Source organism: Benincasa hispida, chromosome 4 (assembly GCF_009727055.1).
Source record: "Benincasa hispida cultivar B227 chromosome 4, ASM972705v1, whole genome shotgun sequence".
Taxonomy (NCBI): Eukaryota; Viridiplantae; Streptophyta; class Magnoliopsida; order Cucurbitales; family Cucurbitaceae; genus Benincasa; species Benincasa hispida.
In genome coordinates this window covers 55,976,210-55,995,134 of record NC_052352.1, presented here as the reverse complement: position 1 = coordinate 55,995,134, position 18,925 = coordinate 55,976,210, and the positions used below count along the sequence as shown (strand labels likewise).

General features: G+C 35.4%; 1 protein-coding gene across 2 annotated transcripts in view; it reads right to left on the bottom strand.

The window, feature by feature from the left end:
• LOC120076771 (signal peptide peptidase-like 5) overlaps nucleotides 1-18,577 on the bottom strand; it is a 39,752-nt gene extending 21,175 nt beyond the window's left edge. For both annotated transcript variants that reach the window (XM_039030676.1, XM_039030677.1), the window contains exons 1-6: nucleotides 18,291-18,577; nucleotides 15,093-15,251; nucleotides 13,613-13,724; nucleotides 6,288-6,407; nucleotides 2,310-2,464; nucleotides 1,695-1,874 (exon numbers count right to left, since the gene is read on the bottom strand). In XM_039030676.1, coding sequence (XP_038886604.1) covers nucleotides 1,695-1,874; nucleotides 2,310-2,464; nucleotides 6,288-6,407; nucleotides 13,613-13,724; nucleotides 15,093-15,251; nucleotides 18,291-18,452 — 888 coding nt within the window. In that variant the 5' untranslated portion in view covers nucleotides 18,453-18,577. The remainder of the gene's footprint in view (nucleotides 1-1,694; nucleotides 1,875-2,309; nucleotides 2,465-6,287; nucleotides 6,408-13,612; nucleotides 13,725-15,092; nucleotides 15,252-18,290) is intronic.
• Nucleotides 18,578-18,925: the final 348 nt, after the last annotated feature.

Sequence of the window (18,925 nt, the reverse complement as noted above, 5' to 3'; positions counted from 1 at the left end):
TGAGTTTGAGATCAAAGATCTGGGTGCCTTGAGATATTTCCTAGGAATGGAGGTAGCAATATCGATGGAAGGGATCTCTGTGTCTCAGAGGAAATACACTCTCAATTTGTTGAGAGAGACTGGAATGACAGGGTGTAAACCTGCAAATACACCTGTAAAAGCCAACTTCAGTCTGATAAAGTCAGTATATGATGTTCCTGTGAACAAAGAGAGATATCAATGACTTGTGAGGAAACTGATATATCTTTCGCATACCAGACCTGATATATCATATGTAGTTAGCTTGGTCAGTCAGTTTATGCAGGCTCCGTATGAAACACATGGAGGCAATTACACGGATCCTGAGGTATCTAAAGTCTTCTCCTGGAAAGGGCTTGGTTTTCAGAAAGTATGATAAAAGGTATATCGAGGCCTACACAGATTCAAACTGGGCTAGTTCTGTTACAGATAGGAAGTCCACCTCAGGATATTGTACTTTTGTGTGGGGAAACTTAGTTACCTGGAGAAGTAAGAAGCAAGGTATCGTGGCTAGAAGCAGTGCCGAAGCCATATACAGGGCTATGAGCTTGGGTATATGTGAAGAGATTTGGTTGAAGAAGGTTCTAGTAGATCTACATCAAGAAATTCATGACCCGATGAGACTTTACTGCGATAACAAGGTTGCCATTAATATTGCAAACAATCCAGTTCAACATGACAGAACCAAACACGTTGAGATTGACCGACACTTCATCAAAGAAAAACTGAATAATGGTAGCATTTGCATTCCTTATGTTCCGGCCAGCCAACAAGTTGCGGGTGTTCTCACCAAAGGGTTACCTAGACAGACTTTTGACACCTGTATTAGCAAGTTGGGTCTCATTGACATTTACACCCCAACTTGAGGGGGAGTGTTGAAATTATAATTTAGCCCTAAGAGCATTTTGGTCTTTTATCAGTCTAGGGTTTCTTACTGTTTGGTTATTTATACTTGTCCCTGTAATGTGTACTATGTATCTGAATTAAAAATAAAAACTCTTATCGTGGTTTTTTCTCCCTAGTCTAGGGTTTTCCACGTAACTCTGGTGTTTTTCTTTTCTTCCCTAACTTTTCAAGACTACCTCGTGCTTTATAATTGGTCCAAGTAAACCTCCGACTCCCATTAACCAAAGGAGGATCAGAAATGGTTGCAATCCCTCAATACTAATGAATTTTCTCATAAACCAATTACATTTGAAACTATTTATAAAACAATGGTTGATTTTGTCAATTCATAAAATCGAACATTCATATGTTGATTTCACTCAATGACCTATAACCTCCGACTCCCATTAAATTTGAAATTGTTTTTTTAAAGAAGACAATTTATTCACAAAACGATATATTCACAACTAAAATTACCTTCTGAACAAACAAATACCCATTTATTAACTAGAAAGGCACAGACAGGGATTGAAGAAATACAGAAGCACAACAAGATAACAACTTTAAAAGTAAATGAAACAAAAATAACAGCATAGCTATCAAAATGTAGATTCTTTCAGGCACCATTCTACCTGCTCAGATAATAAATAAATATATGAAATTATAAGGCTGAGGATCAACTAGGAAAAGAAACTATATTTCCAAAATTATGTTCATTATCATTTGAACAAAAATTACTATCCTAGTTTAGCACAAATCTCAAAAAGTACATGCAAGAAATATGTCATTACCTCAACACCACCGATGCAGAACATTACAATCAACAGCCAAACAAACCAAGAAGACATAAAGAAATATAGCAGCACCAAGAAACTAGATGCCGTAATGACAAATACTACTGCACTCCTAACATTAATATCGAGGGTTTCATCATCAAAGTTATCTTTGGCTGCTCCACGATTGGAAGATTCCTGGTGAAAGGAAAACAAAAAAGAAAAAAAACGATCATAACAAAGCATAAATTCAAGAGAAAACAGAAGTCATTCCAGAAGAAGATCTATCCAACAGAAAGATAGAAAAGTAAAATGAAGACTGGAAAAACCATATTATTCTTCAAGTCCACACATAAACTATAAATGTCATAGAAATATGCAATCTACAAATACAGATTGTAGGTTCTTCGAGCTAATACCTGGAAACAAACATCTATTCCCAATGGCAAAGTAGTCTATATAGCATCTAAGCATGAGTTGGAAAACCATGAAAAAAAAATAAAACAAAAACTGAGTACTCGTTTAGAAGCGTGATCCTGCGTCAATTGGAGCCCTAATTGTGGATAAAACAGTGAGCAAATTTTCAAAAATTGCTTTTCACCTAAATGCAGTATTTTGTTCTCCCATGAGTACCTTCGGTGATAATTCATTATAGCGCTCCTCAGTCTGCTCAGCAGTGATGTCTGACCAAAGGGTAGCACATGCAACTGTTCCAACAGCCAACATCCACAAAAACACAACAGAGAAGTCCACAACTGGACGTTTTGGAGCATATAATAGAAGTTTCACTGTAAGGACAAAGGTAATTGGAACTTGAAACGTTATTGGAGAACAAAATTTATCAACAAAATAGTTATTTGAATGTCAGGAAATGCAGTTATGATTCACAACTTCACCTTCCACACAGTGTTTACCAATGTTTCACTGTTTTAAAGGCTTGAGGTGGCCTTGAGGTGTTTTCTCATAAAGAGGAGAGGCATAAGTCTTAAGGCACTATGAGGCATAAGCCTCCGTTTAAATGTAATAATAATCATAAAATGTAAAACCTTGTATGCTTACTATTGTAGTACCCATACCATAATGTAAGACTACATCACTCTCTTTTTAATTAGAATTGATACCCAAAGAAAAGGGAAGTAACGAAAGAAAACAAAACAAAATAATTAAAAATAATACTAATAAACGAAAATCTGAGAAAACACACATAACTAGAAGTAGAATTGAAAACAATATATGTTGAAAAATTGTAGAAATATAAATAGTAGAAACAAAGTTTGAAGTAGCTGCAGCACCACAAAAAAGATAAGATGAAGAATGTCTTGGCTGTGATAATGAACAAGAAAAGAAACCAGAAAAAATTACAAAAATTAGAAGGAAAAAAAACGGCGGACAAGGAGTAGGGGAAAAAAAAATGGAAAAGAAAGCTAACCTTTTTTTATGGATTAGAAAGCTAACTTGTTTGCCGTCTGCTATTTTTTTTTTTTTTCTTATCCAAATAAAGACAATTAAAGTCTACACGTGTCAAGTGTTTAAGCCTACAAGATAATTTTTTTCCCTTAAAAACCCAATTGAATGGAATCCCACCACCGCCAACATCTCACCTCATAATTAAAAATCCCATTAAATGGAATCCCACCACAACCAACATCCCCTCTACATTTGTTTTAGTTCTTTTACCCACGTTCCACTAAGGAGCCGTTTGGTTGGCAGGTTTTCTACATGGGAATTGGCATAGATATCCAATTCTCATGTTTGTTTCACAGTTTTCACCTCTTTGCCTGAGAATAAACAACAGGCATACTCATTTCCCACAGATAAGGATTTACTATTCCCTTCCAAAACTATGGGTTTTCTCTTTTCCCCTCTCTATCTGTTTTTCATTTTACATCTAATTTCATTTTGAATATAGTTAACTAATTAATTAATTAATTAATATTAATTTAACAAAAATGATATAAATATTTATTTTAATAAATCAATAATGATATATCATATTATTTACTTGACTTATTTTTAAAATAAAAATTTATTAAATGAATGGAATTATTTTTTACATAAATTATTAATTTATTAACTAATAATATCTTAAATATATTTAATTAGTAAACTAAGATTAGTTAAATTTCGTTAGTATTAAACTTCATTTTCAATAATAATAATTTATTACTTTATTTTGTTTTTAATCAAATAATTTATGGAGATTAATTTTAATTTGATCATTCATTATGAACACAAAATCATCATTGATTATTTATTGTGATTGTTTTTTATTACTCCGTTCATTATTAACAAATCATATTTACAAAATACTTTTTAGTAATCGTTATTAATATATCATATTTTTATTTCATTTTCTTCCTCTTTTATATAATATATTGTCCATTTAAATATATTTTCTCATATTATTTAATTAAAAGAAATTACTAATGTTGAGCTTACTTAATAATAAAAATGATTAAGTGTTAGATTATAATTAATATGACGTTCATTAAATGCATTAACTGATTAATTTTAATTATAAAATTATTAAAATGTTTATAGTTATAATTAAAATATTGAATATTTATAATTATAATTATAATCTTCAAATATTTATAATTAAAATTATTATTGATTCATAATTAATTAATTTTTTATTGATATATTGAATATTATTTATTCTTTAAATTATTAATCTATTACAATTATAATAAGATGGTCATGCTTAATTTCATAAATTAAACATAAAAACAATTTTTGTTCACAAAATTCTGATAGCATTCTCATGCACAATCAAGCACAGTCATTTTTTATTCCCAGACATCCTTTATTTCCAGGCATCTAGAAATCCTTAAGTCAAACAGCCCCTAAGGTTTATGCCTTTCACGCCTCAAAGGCAGAAGCATTAAAGCTTCCGAAGGCATAAGCCTACTTTTACCATGCATAGGCATAAGCCTCTAGGGCATTACATGGCCGCCTCGCCTCAAGACACAACCCATGCAATTTTGAAAACATTGGTGTTTACTATAAGATTTTTGGAGAAATTATGTCTTGTTTCTCAGAGGACCCAATAATTGGTAAATATAATACAAGAAAAGTTTCAACTAAGGTAACGAATTGTAAAAGGAAAGAATAATGAAACATACCAAAATAAATAACAAACTAATAAAAAAAACACAAATCTACTTTTACTTATGTTGGATTCTCTAGTAGTTCCTCAGTGTTTTCAAAGAGAAGAAGGAAAAGAAGAAGAAAGAAAGGATGAAGTAGAAATTCACTTCTCATGGTCTTTAATTCTCATGGTGGTTGATCGCTTCCATAAGTAAACCTAATGTATTCCCCTCTTAGAAAAATAAGCCCAATTTATTCCCTTCTTGGAAAAGTAAACCCAATTTATTGCCCCATTAAAAATCATATCCTTCTCTTATAGTGCCCAAATTTTTCCTTAGGTTGTTTGCCTCCTTGGCCTACAAGACAAGATTTATGAGTTCTTTTGTCCTTGACAAATTACTTAAATATTTGTCTCACCCCCAACTCAATAAGCAAACATTGGTTGATAGATATGGTTTGAAAACCAATTTACATACTAAACAACCACTAACAATCCTAGACAGTAGGCTTAATGTATAGCTTGGACAGAGTTCAAATAAACAGCACCTCCAATCATACTTCATACATCCATATGACAATTTTAACGTGTTATATGGGCAGATCCCTTCTTCCCTTCTTCCATGCATAATGGTGTCACCTATAACAGGTCACCTCGCTCAGATTCCACAGAAAAAATTCAAACATCCCAAGGACTTTGAGCTAAGTACTCTCCTATTAAGCAGGATTCAGGTCAATCATTTTGGTATATTCATCTATATCTATATTAACAAAAAAGGAACCATCTTTTCACTAAAGGTTTAATCTTAGATATGAAATAATAAGCAAGAGCACATACACATATTTTCTTTTGGACCAAATGATGATGCTTGAGTTTGGTTTCTTGAACTTCCAGAAATAATGTTTCAGCATTGCTCAATGGAATCTTGCTACATCCCAAAGCCAGATTACTCTGGATAAACACAGTTTTTTTTCTTTTTGGAAACCGAAACAACACTTTTCATTGATGAAATGAAAAGAGGTTAAAGCCCGAATTGCAAGAAACTAGGAAACAACAAGAACTAGGGATCAGTAGGTGCACCCGGTTATCTCAATTAGGTTGACATACCCATTGCACCATCATCACAATTAAAACAATTGGGGGTTTTCTATTCACGACATTTGCCTAAATGGAAACTTTGGTTGGAAAGAAATTGACGTATCTTCCATGATAAACATCTGCTTGGATTTCAACGTTTTGAATTAGCTCGTTTGAAGACATTTACTTGGTTTTCCAAATTATTTGGGGGGTTTTCTATTCACGATAATTGCCTAAATGGAAATGCCTTTATTTCTCACACTTTTTTTTTTAAGATTTTATGTTTCTTTAAGCTTTCTTTGCTCCTTTTCAGAGTTTATATCTTTTGAGCAATAATCTCTTTTCATTATATTAATGGAAAGTTTGTTTCTAGTTTCAAAAAAAGAGCACATACACAGATAGTTCTTTCCAATGAACCTTGAAACTGCATAAATATAAAGACTCACCTCTCTTTCCGTCAGTTATTAATTTGTTAAGAGCATCTCCGCTGGACTTGGGAAGCATCACAACAGGAATTGAAATATTGAGAGCAGTGTCTTTTTCAGAACAGACCATCTTGTAAAGATCTAAATGAACAGAAAAACAGATTCCAAATTCATTATCTAAAATTAAGTTGATAAATCCATCAGAAAATGTAGGCTGTTGACTTCTATATAGATTTGAATTACATTTTTGGATCATTCAACCAATCATTATAAACATAGATGGAGAGTCAAAAACACTCATGCTAAACTACAGTTCTTTTTTTTTTTTTTAATGAAAAAACAGCACTTTCCTTGAATAAAAATGAAAGAATACACAGAAATACCGCTCTTATTCATTAAGGTGACAGACATAATGCTTCTACTAGCATTAAGTGGAAACAAAATGAAAAACTGCAAAGTCTAGATGAAAGTAATATACGATAAAACGTTCATGCACTCAAGATTTTTTTTAAAAAAAAAAAATCCATAATTTGAAATTTCCATAATTTTCTTAAGGTGGCCAAGATCCTCTAGATTATCATAAGTGGAAAACACAGAAATACCGCTCTTATTCATTAAGGTGACAGACGTAATGCTTCTACTAGCATTAGAAAAATTTATCATAAGTGGAAAACAAAATGAAAAACTGCAAAGTCTAGATAAAAGTAATATACGATAAAACGTTCATGCACTCAAGATTAAAAAAAAAAATCCATAATTTGAAATTTCCATAATTTTCTTAAGGTGGCCAAGATCCTCTAGATTATCCAGACCAGGAAGTTGAGAGATAAGGGATGGCAAATTAGAGGACGCCTGACACTGAGCCAGGTTCCAATTACGAACGTAGAATTTTAAGTCGTTCAGTTTCATCATCAAATCATGTCCTGGCCAACCAACAACCAGATTATTGACCCACAAGGATTCCACTAACGGCCGAAATGAGGGCATCTGAAACCAAGAGTTCTCAAATCGGAATGGGCATGGGCTCCAGTCAATATCAACCGAAGTCTGAGTCAAAGGAAAATGATTTAAAGTAACACGATCTAACCCTTGCACCTTTATTGTCCCAAAAATTAAGGAGTGAAGAAAATGATCTCAAATGATGACTCGACGGTAAGTGTTGGTAGTGAAGAGCTGGATTTTAATTTGATGGAAAAAAATGTTAAGAAAAGTCCTAAAATTGAGAATGATGGGGAAGAGCTAAATAGTTTATTTCAAGTTTCAGTCGTAAGGGAGGCTAGCAAAGCAGCTCAAACAAGGTTCTCTCCACTTTCTTCACCACAAATCCCTTCCAAATTTTCTTCTCTAATTGAAGCCTCCGGTAAAGTCTCCAATCACCATTCTCCTTTGGTTAAGTGATTGTTTGTATGATCAGATTAGAATTTTTCATGGTCCTCTGTAGACGGTTGTGGAAAGGCAAATGGTCTCCTACTTATGTGGGTTGAATGTTTATTGGAATTGTTGGAGTATTTGTTTCGGATGCAATATTATTTAAAGTTGTTGGGTTTCTATCTTTTTTCAAGGAGTTCTTTCGGCAGCATTATTTATTTATTTTTTTTTTTTTTGAAGAATTCTCTATTTTCAAGGCATTCCAAGAAGTTCTTTTGCCTGCATTGACTGTTTTGGAGTTTTTCTCTCCTGCATTTCGACAGCATTTATTGAAGTTTTCTTTTCAAGAATGGATAGCTCATCTAGGTGAAGAATTCGACTGAATTCGAAAGGAGAAGCTTCTATGCAAAAAAGTTCCCCAAGCACAATATTGAAAATTTTCAGCAACTCTTGTCGGAGCTTTCTGACCTCTACTTCAAATTCTATTGCAACTTGATGTTATTTCTCTTGCTTGATGGAAGTGGCCTTTTTTCAAAGTTGTCAAATTTCGTGGATGGTTTCTCACTTCTCCAAGTTCTGTTGGTCTATTGCCCCCTATTTTGGCCTCATCATGGTTGTGGTTTTCTAAGTTTCAGATCTTTTGATTGGCAATGACACAATTGAAGTTTTGTTTTCAAGAATGGATAGCTCATCTAGATGAAGAATTGGACTGAATTTGAAAGGAGAAGCTTCTGTGCAAAAAAGTTCCCCAAGCAGAAAATTGAAAATTTTCAGCAACTTTTGTTGGAGCTTTCTGACCTCTACTTCAAATTCTATTGGCAACTCGATGTTATTTCTCATGCTTGATGGGAGTGGCCCTTTTTTCAAAGTTGTCAAAGTTCGTGGATGGTTTCTCACTTCTCCAAGTTCCTTTGGTCTATTGTCCCTTATTTTGGCCTCATCACATGGTTGTGGTTTTCTAAGTTTCAGATTTTTTTATTGCCAATGACACAATTGAAGTTTTGTTTTCAAGAATGGATTGCTCATCTAGATGAAGAATTGAACTCAATTTGAAGGGAGAAGCTTCTATGCAAAAAAGTTCCCCAAGCACAATATTGAAAATTTTCAGCAACTCTTGTTGGAGCTTTCTGACCTCTACTTCAAATTCTATTGGCAACTCCATGCTATTTCTTTTGCTTGATGGGAGTGGCCTTTTTTCAAAGTTGTGAAAGTTCGTGGATGGTTTCTCACTTCTACAAGTTCCTTTGGTCTACTGTCACCTATTTTGGTCTTATCACATGGTTGTGGTTTTCTAAGTTTCAGATTTTTTTATTGCCAATGACACAATGTGCTACTGCGGATTTCTAGGTTTCAGATTTAGTGGTCTTCTATCAAGAGCCATCTTATTCCATTTTGGGTTGCTTTTCTTATTCCTCTACTTTTTTGGACAAGTCTAGTCATGGGTTTTATTTGGTTATATTTACTTCATTTTACTTATTTTGTTTCACTATACTTTAAGCATTAATCTCTTTTCATTTCTTCAATGAAAAGGCTTGTTTCTTTTTCAAAAGAAAATTTTGGCAATACACAAATCAGCATCAAAAACTGATCAATCGAAGATAAATACTAATTGGCAATACACAAATTAGACCAAGTCGAGTTGCCATTACTCATTGGTATATCTCGTAACTAGTAATTTGAAATCCATTGACTAAAGCTCTCATACTGATGGATATAGAATGGACGTGAGGTTTCTCCCATGACCATCGAGTCACATTAGAATCTGTCCCAATAATCCAACTATCACCTCCCAGACCAGCCAAGTCATCAAGTTCCTACCATAAATAGGGTGATAAACACCATCTAATGGTCCATACACAGCTGAAAGCCAGAAAGAGAAACCATCCACCATAGCAACATGAATAGATACAATGAAGTGCCCCTGTATAAAATCATGAATCGTAAAGTGAGGAGCAAACCATAAAATAAGAATACCTCCTGAAGAGCAAATCACATCAAGCGTCACCCAACCAATAAAAGAAGAACTTCAAATGGGTTTAATCATATACGAATCAATATCTGATAGTTTGGTTTCTTGAAGAAGGATAATGCCCGGGTTATGTTGCTGAATCAACCTCTTAACAAGGCTCTGCTTCTTCCAGGAATTCAGAACACGAACATTCCAAGATAGGAAGTTCATTGATCACCTTTGTCAGTTGTCACCCCACCCCCCGCCCCCAAATAATGGATAAAGTTACCGACTTGTCATAACAAATCGAGGATTGGAGATTCTGTAAGTCCCATGATAATTTGTTGCATTTTCTGGTGCTGGTGTGAGACATTTTAGCCTTAGGAGGAGGAAGCAGAGGAATGGCCATAATACACAATCCATGCTCCGAGAAAATAGTGGCCATGTCACATAGGTTCAAGGGGGAATGTGTAGAGGTTGATGGGGTATTATGGACTGGATGTTGTGTCAGCAGAATCGGTGGAATAGGCTGTTGGATAGGCTATTCAGGTCATTCGGGATCGGCGAGAGGATACATAAAGGATGGTGAGATTCTTCAGGGTCATTGCTAAACACAGCATTGTCCGATGGATGGGGCGCAAAATTGTTCTTTGGGGGAATTGGGCTAGTAAGATATGTATTTGTGAAAAAACATGGGTTGGGCTCTTCAAGGTTGTGTAATGCTTGCTGCCTTCGATGAGGTTGGATGGGCCTCTCGGAAAGTTAGAATCGAGAGAGAGGGTTGGTTAAATGAAGGAGAGGGAGACTTTGTGCGGCCAGGCATAATAATGGGGTAGGTTGACGTTGCTTTGGTGTTTTTTTTCACCATAATTTTCAATCCAATTAGCTCTCAAGGCAATATTAGGTGGGTAGAATGAGGCCCACTATGCTCGGGAGGACCTTCAATTGCACGGCTTGGAGGTTTATGCCCCCGTTAGTTTGGGTTGACGAGCAAACAAATCCTCCACGTCTGTCACCGATGAGTTTGGAGACCCTATCGTTTTCATGGTAATGGTGGGAGGTTATAAATATCGAGACTTTGTTGTTTGTCATTGTTGGTAGGAGGCTAAGGTCGAGGCATCCATAAATTCCAATCGGAATTTCCCAAACATTACTTAATCAGCGTGTCTTCAGAAAGAATCTTAAATTTTTGGGTTGTAAACATGGAGCAAGGCTTTTTTTTTTTTTTTTTTTTTTTTTGATAGGAGACAATTTCATTGATGTATGAAATTACAAAAGGAGAGGGGAAAGAAGCTTGAACCAAAAGAGTTAAAAAAGACATCTCCAATTGGTCAAAAAAGAATCAAAAGTATAAGAATGGAATAATTTTGACAATTTACACCAAGAAATAGCAATGTTTTGCACATGATCGATTGAGCATCTTAAAGAAGTGGATTGATTGTGCATCTAGAAGAAAGCATGGATTAAATCAATGAGCAAATCTTCAGCCAAGAATCTGATAGAAATGGTATTAGAGAGAAACTAAGGGTATATTAGTAATTAGTTAAGTAGTTGGTTAGGGAAGTTGGTTATAAATAAAGTGGTAGAGAATGAAAAGGTTAGCAATATTTTGGAATATGCATTAGGGCTTGAGAGTTATCAGAAGATTAGGAGGGTCCAAATATCTCAAAAACTTGGTTTATCTTGTGATTTCATTATCGATTATCTTTCAATATATTCTAGTTCTATCAATTTGGTATCAGAGCAATAGGTCTTGGGTATGGTGGAGAAGATGGAAAGCAGAGTAGTGGCATTAGAGGAGAAGATGATGGAAATGGGAGAGAAACAAGTGAGGCTGGAAACCATAATCAATTTGAGATTCAACGAGTTGAATGGAGAGGTACAAGCTATGAAGGCGCAAGTAAGTCTAATTTTATCTCGTTTAGACGTATGGATGGCAGAAAGAAGATAGGTGACATCCGAACAGACGATGACAAACAAAGGAAAAGGAATGATGAAACCAGCTTCAGTGGAGCCAAATAAAAATGCAGTGGACACTCTTTCTGTGCAAAAAGTTGCAGCATCGTTTGTCGAGAGGGAGAAAAACATTACAAGCAGTGAAGGAGAAAAAGGAAGGCAGCCTCCGAATCATTGTGTGAAGAAAGCCGAGAAGGGAAATGAGAAATCACAGAAGAACAAATGGGAGAAGGGATTAATGGAGAGTGATGGAGGGCCATCGATTGCAAAGAACAGCCGACCAAAAAAACCTAGATGTTTAAATACCTTCAAGAGAGTCGAAAAGGCATCCCAGGCAAAGGGGTAAAATTTCCATGGAGAGATCGTCGTACGCGAAAGTGGTGGTCGGAGACGACAACTTGGAAGAGGCATAGACTCAAGGGACGAGTGGAGATAGCAGAAGGATCAGAATGGGGCCTTGAACAAATCATTGGCGGAGCCTATCGTTAGCGACAATCCAGGAAACAAACCGAGAAAAATGTTTGGGGAAGGGGCTGCAAGTTTCGTAAAAAAGTAGTGCGAAGAATGGCGGTCAGAGACCATCGACGGCGAAGAATAAATTGGTTGATGGAAAGAAAGTCACGGGGGAAGACGATGCTTGGAAATCTCGTGAAGAAGATGAGAGATTCCTTACCCACGTGAAAGTGTGGGAATGTGGGGACCTATCATGGAAAAAATCCAGCTTAATTTTGGGTTGGAATGGGCTGGATTTTAATTTCAAAGGCCTCACATGGGTTGTGATTTGCCAGCTGATTGAAGCCCATTTGTTCTCCTCCCTCCCCCCCCCCCCCCAAAAAAAAAAAATTTGGCCATAGTACTTTATTAGTTTAGGGGCTGGCTTACATTAAAAGGGTTGTATTCTGATCATTACCCAATTCTGGGAATTTACTCATGTAACCAGTGTTGTTGCACCACAACCATCGACTTCCAGTCAAATGGAGGGTTACTGGAGGAGTGGGGATTGGCTTTGCAGGACCATTTGGCTTTACAAGACCAATTGGATTTGCTTGGACGTCATCCTTGTAAGTTTGTAACTAGGATTTTTGGTGAGAGGATGGGGTGAAGCAATCTTGTATTCAACTAACAAGGAATAGAATGAAAACCAACCTTGTTTTTGATCCTCGGAAGGGATGAAGAGCTTGCTCAAGCCCCATGTCGTAAAGGTGAGTAAGTCCAACAAATACCCATTTTTACAAAGGATAGGGAATGGGTACATCAGTCAGGGCAACTAGATAAGTAACAAACAAATGATAGGGAATGTACTAAGGATGCTGCATTGAAAATTTTGAGTTCTTCTTCCTACCTTTAATTTTTGGGTAGCTACCTCATGATATTACAATCGTAAACACTCTGTGTACTGCCTTATAAGGGTGTTAATGCACACCCCCCTCCCCCCCTCCAATTATAGTATTTCTACCCTAATTGAAGATCCTTTTTGTAATCCATCAATGGTCACAGGTGCATTCCTAAACTTTCCCCTTCTTCAACGCCACTTGTTTAGTTTATGCTAAATCTCTCTCTCCTCGATACCACTTACCTACTTTATTCATTTTTCAACCCTTCAATGCCTAAGGGTTACTTGTTAGTTACGCAACTGATTGAACGCCTTTCCTACCCACTGCCACCACATTGTCTCTTTTACCCAAAACAAAATACATATATACCTATATACATATATATGATTTCCCACACTTCTCAATGTTCCTTTTATTATATCTTTATTCCTTTTCTACCAATTTTTCTGTCTGGAGTTGGAATTAATTGAAAACATCCTAACTTAAATCATTCAAGAACCCAATTCAGCATATAAGTTATAACAGAAGATCCAAATTGTTTTCCTGTGAAAATAAACTTAGTTGAAAACATATATGCATAAACTCTTGCATTTTCTAATACCTTGCCCATATCCGTTGGAAATTTTTCTATCATCTTCTAGATCAAAGCCCCAATCTACCCTTAAGTTAAATCTAGGAGACTAAAATGTCTAATATGCACCCAAGATAAAATAGTATCACTGTTGTAGTAAAATGTCAACCTTCTTTGTCATTTATCACCAACAGGGCTGCAGCACCCCCTGCCTGTGCAATTTCTGCCTTAATTGTGAAGTCACACTCACCACGTATAGACAAGGCAATTGATCCAGATAGCTGCAGAGAGAAAAATGATAAATTATAACCATTAATAGCTCGGGAAGACACAAAAGTGATCTGATATCAATTCAGGTTAGTAAAGTAAAACAGTTCATCTAAAAAATTGAAAGGGCAAAAAAGTCGAATTAAATCAATTAACTAACTAACCTTAAACAACATATAAACTCCTGAAAATATATACCACCACAATAACGGTTTCAGTATTAAATTGAAAAACAAAAATAAATTATATGTTCCATGACCAGAACACACGAGTAACTGGACTAGATAAGTCCATAAACCTGTTTAAATAGCAATTGAAACCTTGAAACAATGGGAAATGAATATACAAGGTTTCTAAATGGGTTAAGAGTATCAAGATGACTTCCAAGGATGCTTGAAAATTATGCAGCAGCACTAATTGACATCATCATGATTTCATAAATGTATAATAATGTCACTTTTTTATACTAGTTGGAAGACGTGTGATGCACGTGGCTCAAAATGCTTATGATAGTTTGATGATAAAATTTTATTTCCAATTAAAGATAAAAACCCTCATTCTTTAAACTCCCTCAAATCCAGGATACACTTATTTATGGAAAATTATTTTAAATGACAAAACTGCTAAAAATATTTATAACTAATAGCAAAATATCACAATCTATCTGTGATAGACCGCGACAGATAGTAGTATATCGTTGTCTATCGCGGTCTATCATAGATAGACTATAATCTTTTGCTATTATTTGTAAATAGTTTTGTTCATTTTTCTATATTTGAAAAGAACCCCTTATTTAATTACAATAGCATTAAAATACTTAAAAAATTAAGTAGAAACATAAAGAACTTTGATACATGGAGACACATGAAAAATGAATAAGAATTACTAACATACAAAGAAAAGAATCAAGAAGCATAGAATATAAAGAAATAAACAAAGAAGTCATTTGTTCAACTCTAAAACAATCAAACAATAAAATAAAATAAAAGTATTTTGATCTCCAAATAGTGACATAATCAAACTTCAATAACCCAATTCAACATTCCATTTAATGCCTACCGTACTGTATTCACAAAACATTTGCTTACCTGTTTCGCCTTTAATCAAATCAATCTTCATCCAATTAACGATCTAATCTAAAACCCTCGTTTTCACTCTATCACTCTCTAAACTCCTTCAAATGCAGAATTTAAATGTTTAATTTTAATTGAAATCTCTTCATGGTTATGAAACTGCAAAACTGATGGAAATTGTATGCAGTGCAGGATAATATGATTTAATTCATCTGAACTGATGGAAAGTATAATAATATGTGTCAATGTGATCACTTAAAGCTAAAAGTCAAATTAACAATCACGGCAGCAGGAATAGTTAATAGTTACCTTTGAAGAAGAACTAGAACAGCCATTTATGGGATTCATATAAACAGCTGGCAATTTGAGATCTTCTTCAGCCTGAGAAGGCACCAAAGTCCCAAATCTTGCGCTTAGACCAACAAAGGTTTCATCTTCAGCATCATTAACCCAGCTCTTAACTTTGACCTAAAGAATGCGCAGCGAAAAGACGCTATTAGGCTATTTATCAAAGGGAAATCAATATCACTATGATGTAAGCCTTCAAAAGTTCAAATGCTTGACCTCAGAATAACATCACAGAAATGTGGCACTCAATAATCACATGTCAATCTTGTCTTATAGCGTAGTTTTTTCAATAAGAAAATACGTCCATCAAGAGGAATAAATAAACCCTTGTCATGCAAAAATACATTCCAAATAAGGAGCTCCAAAGGAATGAAAAACAAAAAATAATGCTTATGCCACAACAAAATTAAAAATTAAAGTTGAAAGAGAATTAAACACAAGAGTTGAAACAGAGGCGGCAACATATATCCAGCTCCGATCTTCCTCTCATAACCTACTATAGCCATAAATAAACTCCCAATCTCTTCAAACCATATGTTCAAGAAAGTTTCCCTTTACACTAAAAAACAGATGAATAATACCTTCTTCCATCATAGCAAGCCAAAGACTTGAAATATCCATTACTACTTCCTACTTCTTTGCCAATGGATCTTCTCCTGCAGTGAAAAACCTAAGTCATGGAATTCATGGTTGCCTTGGGCTGAATTCTGGTATAACACGACTTATCGTGCCTCCACCAATTCTACCCCCTTCATGATTGTCTATGGTCGCTCCCATCCCAGTGATATCATATGGGGACAACAACAATACCCCTAATGATTATGTGGAAACGCAATTACAAGACAGGGATTTGGCACTTGTGGCTCTCAAGGATCACCTGACTCACAACCAAGAATATATGAGGAAGTTTGCATGCTCACCATCAAGATGTAGTGTTTGAAACCGGAAATTGGGTTTATTTGAAAATTCGTCCTTATTGACAGCAATCTTTAGCATATAAGAGGTGTGAAAAACTATCTCCCAAATTTTTTGGGCCATTCCGAGTCTTAGGTCGGGTAGGCGAAGTCACTTATCTCCTTGATCTACCATCCTCAGCCCAGATTCACCCAGTGATTCATGTGTCCCAATTGAAAAAGGTTGTGGGCACACACCATGTGGTGCAACAAGATTTATCCTTATTGAATGATCAGTTGGAATGGGTTTTGGAACCTCACAAGGTGATCCAAATGTGCTGGAATGACACTGAGAAGGATTAGGAATGCCTAGTTCGCAGGAAAAATCAGCCAGATCATGAAGCTAGACAGGAGTCCTATGCTTTGTTTATAGGTCAGTTCCCTGATTTCCTCCTTGAGGACAAGGTGGCTCTTCTGCATGAGGTAATGCTAGGCCTCCAATTAAGAAGGTTTATAAGAGAAGGGGTAGGAACAGAATTACGTCCTAGACAAGTAAGTAGTTGGCTGTGGTGCCGAAAGTTCATGCAACAAGGGAATGTCGGTACTTAAGTGTTTTGTTTGGCTAAGGTTAGTTATCTTCAATTTTCTATATGAACAATAGTTCTTGGTTGGGAAAGCTCAGCCCTTTCGTGTTTGGTTGAAGGTTTATCTTGTGTAGTTCTTGTTAGTTTTGTTGAAGGAATCCCCTGTATTGCTTATTATGAAGTTAAATATCACAAAGTAAGGGAGTATCCTTACATTATGGTGTTGGTCCAATTATTTCATATGTTTGGCTACCAATGGACACTCACATCCAATTTAAAGTATGACCTATTGCAGATTCTATGTGGTTCTGTTTTAAGCTCGGCTGCCTCTTTGCTTTGGATTAATGCAATAAAATGCCTTTTTTCTAGGCTATGGATGGAAAGAAATCGGCGTATTTTTCAGGGATCTTCTCATTTGCAGCATGAAAATTTTTAATCAACTCGTTTAAAGTTTTCATAATGGTGTTCTCTCTCCAGAAAGGAAAAAAAAATCAAAGGGCTTTCAATTCAAGATATCAGTAGGAGCTGGAAGTGTTTCATATCTCTTTTTTAGTTTCCTTTCTTTTATACTTTGACCTTGTTACCACTTTGTGTTGTTTCATCCTGCTCGTTTTTGTTTCTTTTGGCTTTTAGTATCTTCGAGCATTAGTCTCTTTTCATTTTCTTAACGAAAAGTGTGGTATCCTTTTCACAAAGAAAGAAAAAAAAACACGCACACACACAAAACACAAAACAAAAAACAAAAAACTCTTACTTGTCAATGCAAAAGAAAAAGATCAGGTCCTCATCAAACTATCCAATAAATGTATGCCATCCTATCCTTCCCCACCCAAAATCCATAAAGAGTGTGCTAATTATGTCAGTAAGACTCCTTAAGAATAAGAAATTGGCCAAGACTCTTCCTTTTCAGTGCAAAAGGAAGTCCTTACCGATTAGCAATAAGAGCTTGAAACAAAAATTTGTCCCCAAGGACTTTCCTTAATCTATCGGCCAAGACCTTAGCAATAATTTCATATACCCGTCGTAATCAGACTAACGGACTTGAAATGCTTGGCTTTCCTCCCCCTTTCCAAGCAACCATAGATTTTATTCAAGGAAGTGCCGAGAAAGCATCTCATAAAATTCACGAAAGACCTTTTAGAAATCATCCTTAATGCAATCCCAGTCATCCTAGTAGAAGGCAATAGTGAAGCAACTGGAAATGGAGTTTTATTCCTTTCAAACCCAAAACCACCCTCCTGATATCTTCCAAGTAGAAAGGAGATACCAAAGCTTATTGATCCAAACCACTTTTACAAGAATCGCTATTGAAAAGTACAGTTGAGATCAAAATTATTCCCCCCCCTCAAAAAAAAAAAAAAAAAAAAAAAAGCGAAAGCAATTACTTTGCATCCATTGGTAGTCCTGAAAACAAACGCGAATGAAACTCAAAACGGTAATCTCAATCACATAAGATAGCCCTATTTCGCTGTTGATGCATTAGCTAGATCCTTTCAGAAATCATGGGCAAGCCTCACAACGTGATGATCCATCCAAAATTAGATCGACACAAAATAAAGGGAAACACGAATGAAGTAAATGCAATGCGAAATAAAACGATCAAAACCGAAGATGCCAATATGAATGGCAAAGGAGAAGAAATACTACAATTACAATAACAAAATGGAAGAAAAAAGAAATACCAATTCGAAGGGATTGTTGCAATTTCCGGACTTGGGAGCGGAATCGTCATCGAGAGAGACATCGTCGGCGAAGACAGAGGAGATGCCGAAGAGAAAAATGAGAAAGAGGACTGTGAAGAGAGAGATGATTTGACGTCTCGCCGGAGAAGAAGAGAGCGCCATGTGAGCCCCCGGATTCCCTCGGATTCAGATGGAAGAAATGGATGAATGGATCGGAGGGGGAGGGGGAGAGGGAAGGGTGCAACGGAGAGCTTTTTCTTCCTCTGCCGAAGATGAGATGACGTCATATATCCATTTTAAAGAGTATCTATATATACGCTGGACCCACATCCTTTCATTTTTTTCTTTTTCTTTTTTTTTTCCTCTTTCTAAATACTTTCTATTTGTTTCTATTTACTCAATTTTTTGTCTGTTTAATTATTTTTTTTTTTTTTGTGTCTAAAAAAAAACTTTTAATTTTTAATTTCATATTTAAGTGAGGATTTACCTTGTCAACATGAATTGGGTTAGGTTCATAAAAATTAGAGTTTGTTTAGTAGAAAATCCAGATTCGAGTTCAACAAATTATGTATTGAACAAACAACTCGAATTCTGTTTCTGAAAACTGTTTTTCGAATTATATGATTTAAACCGTA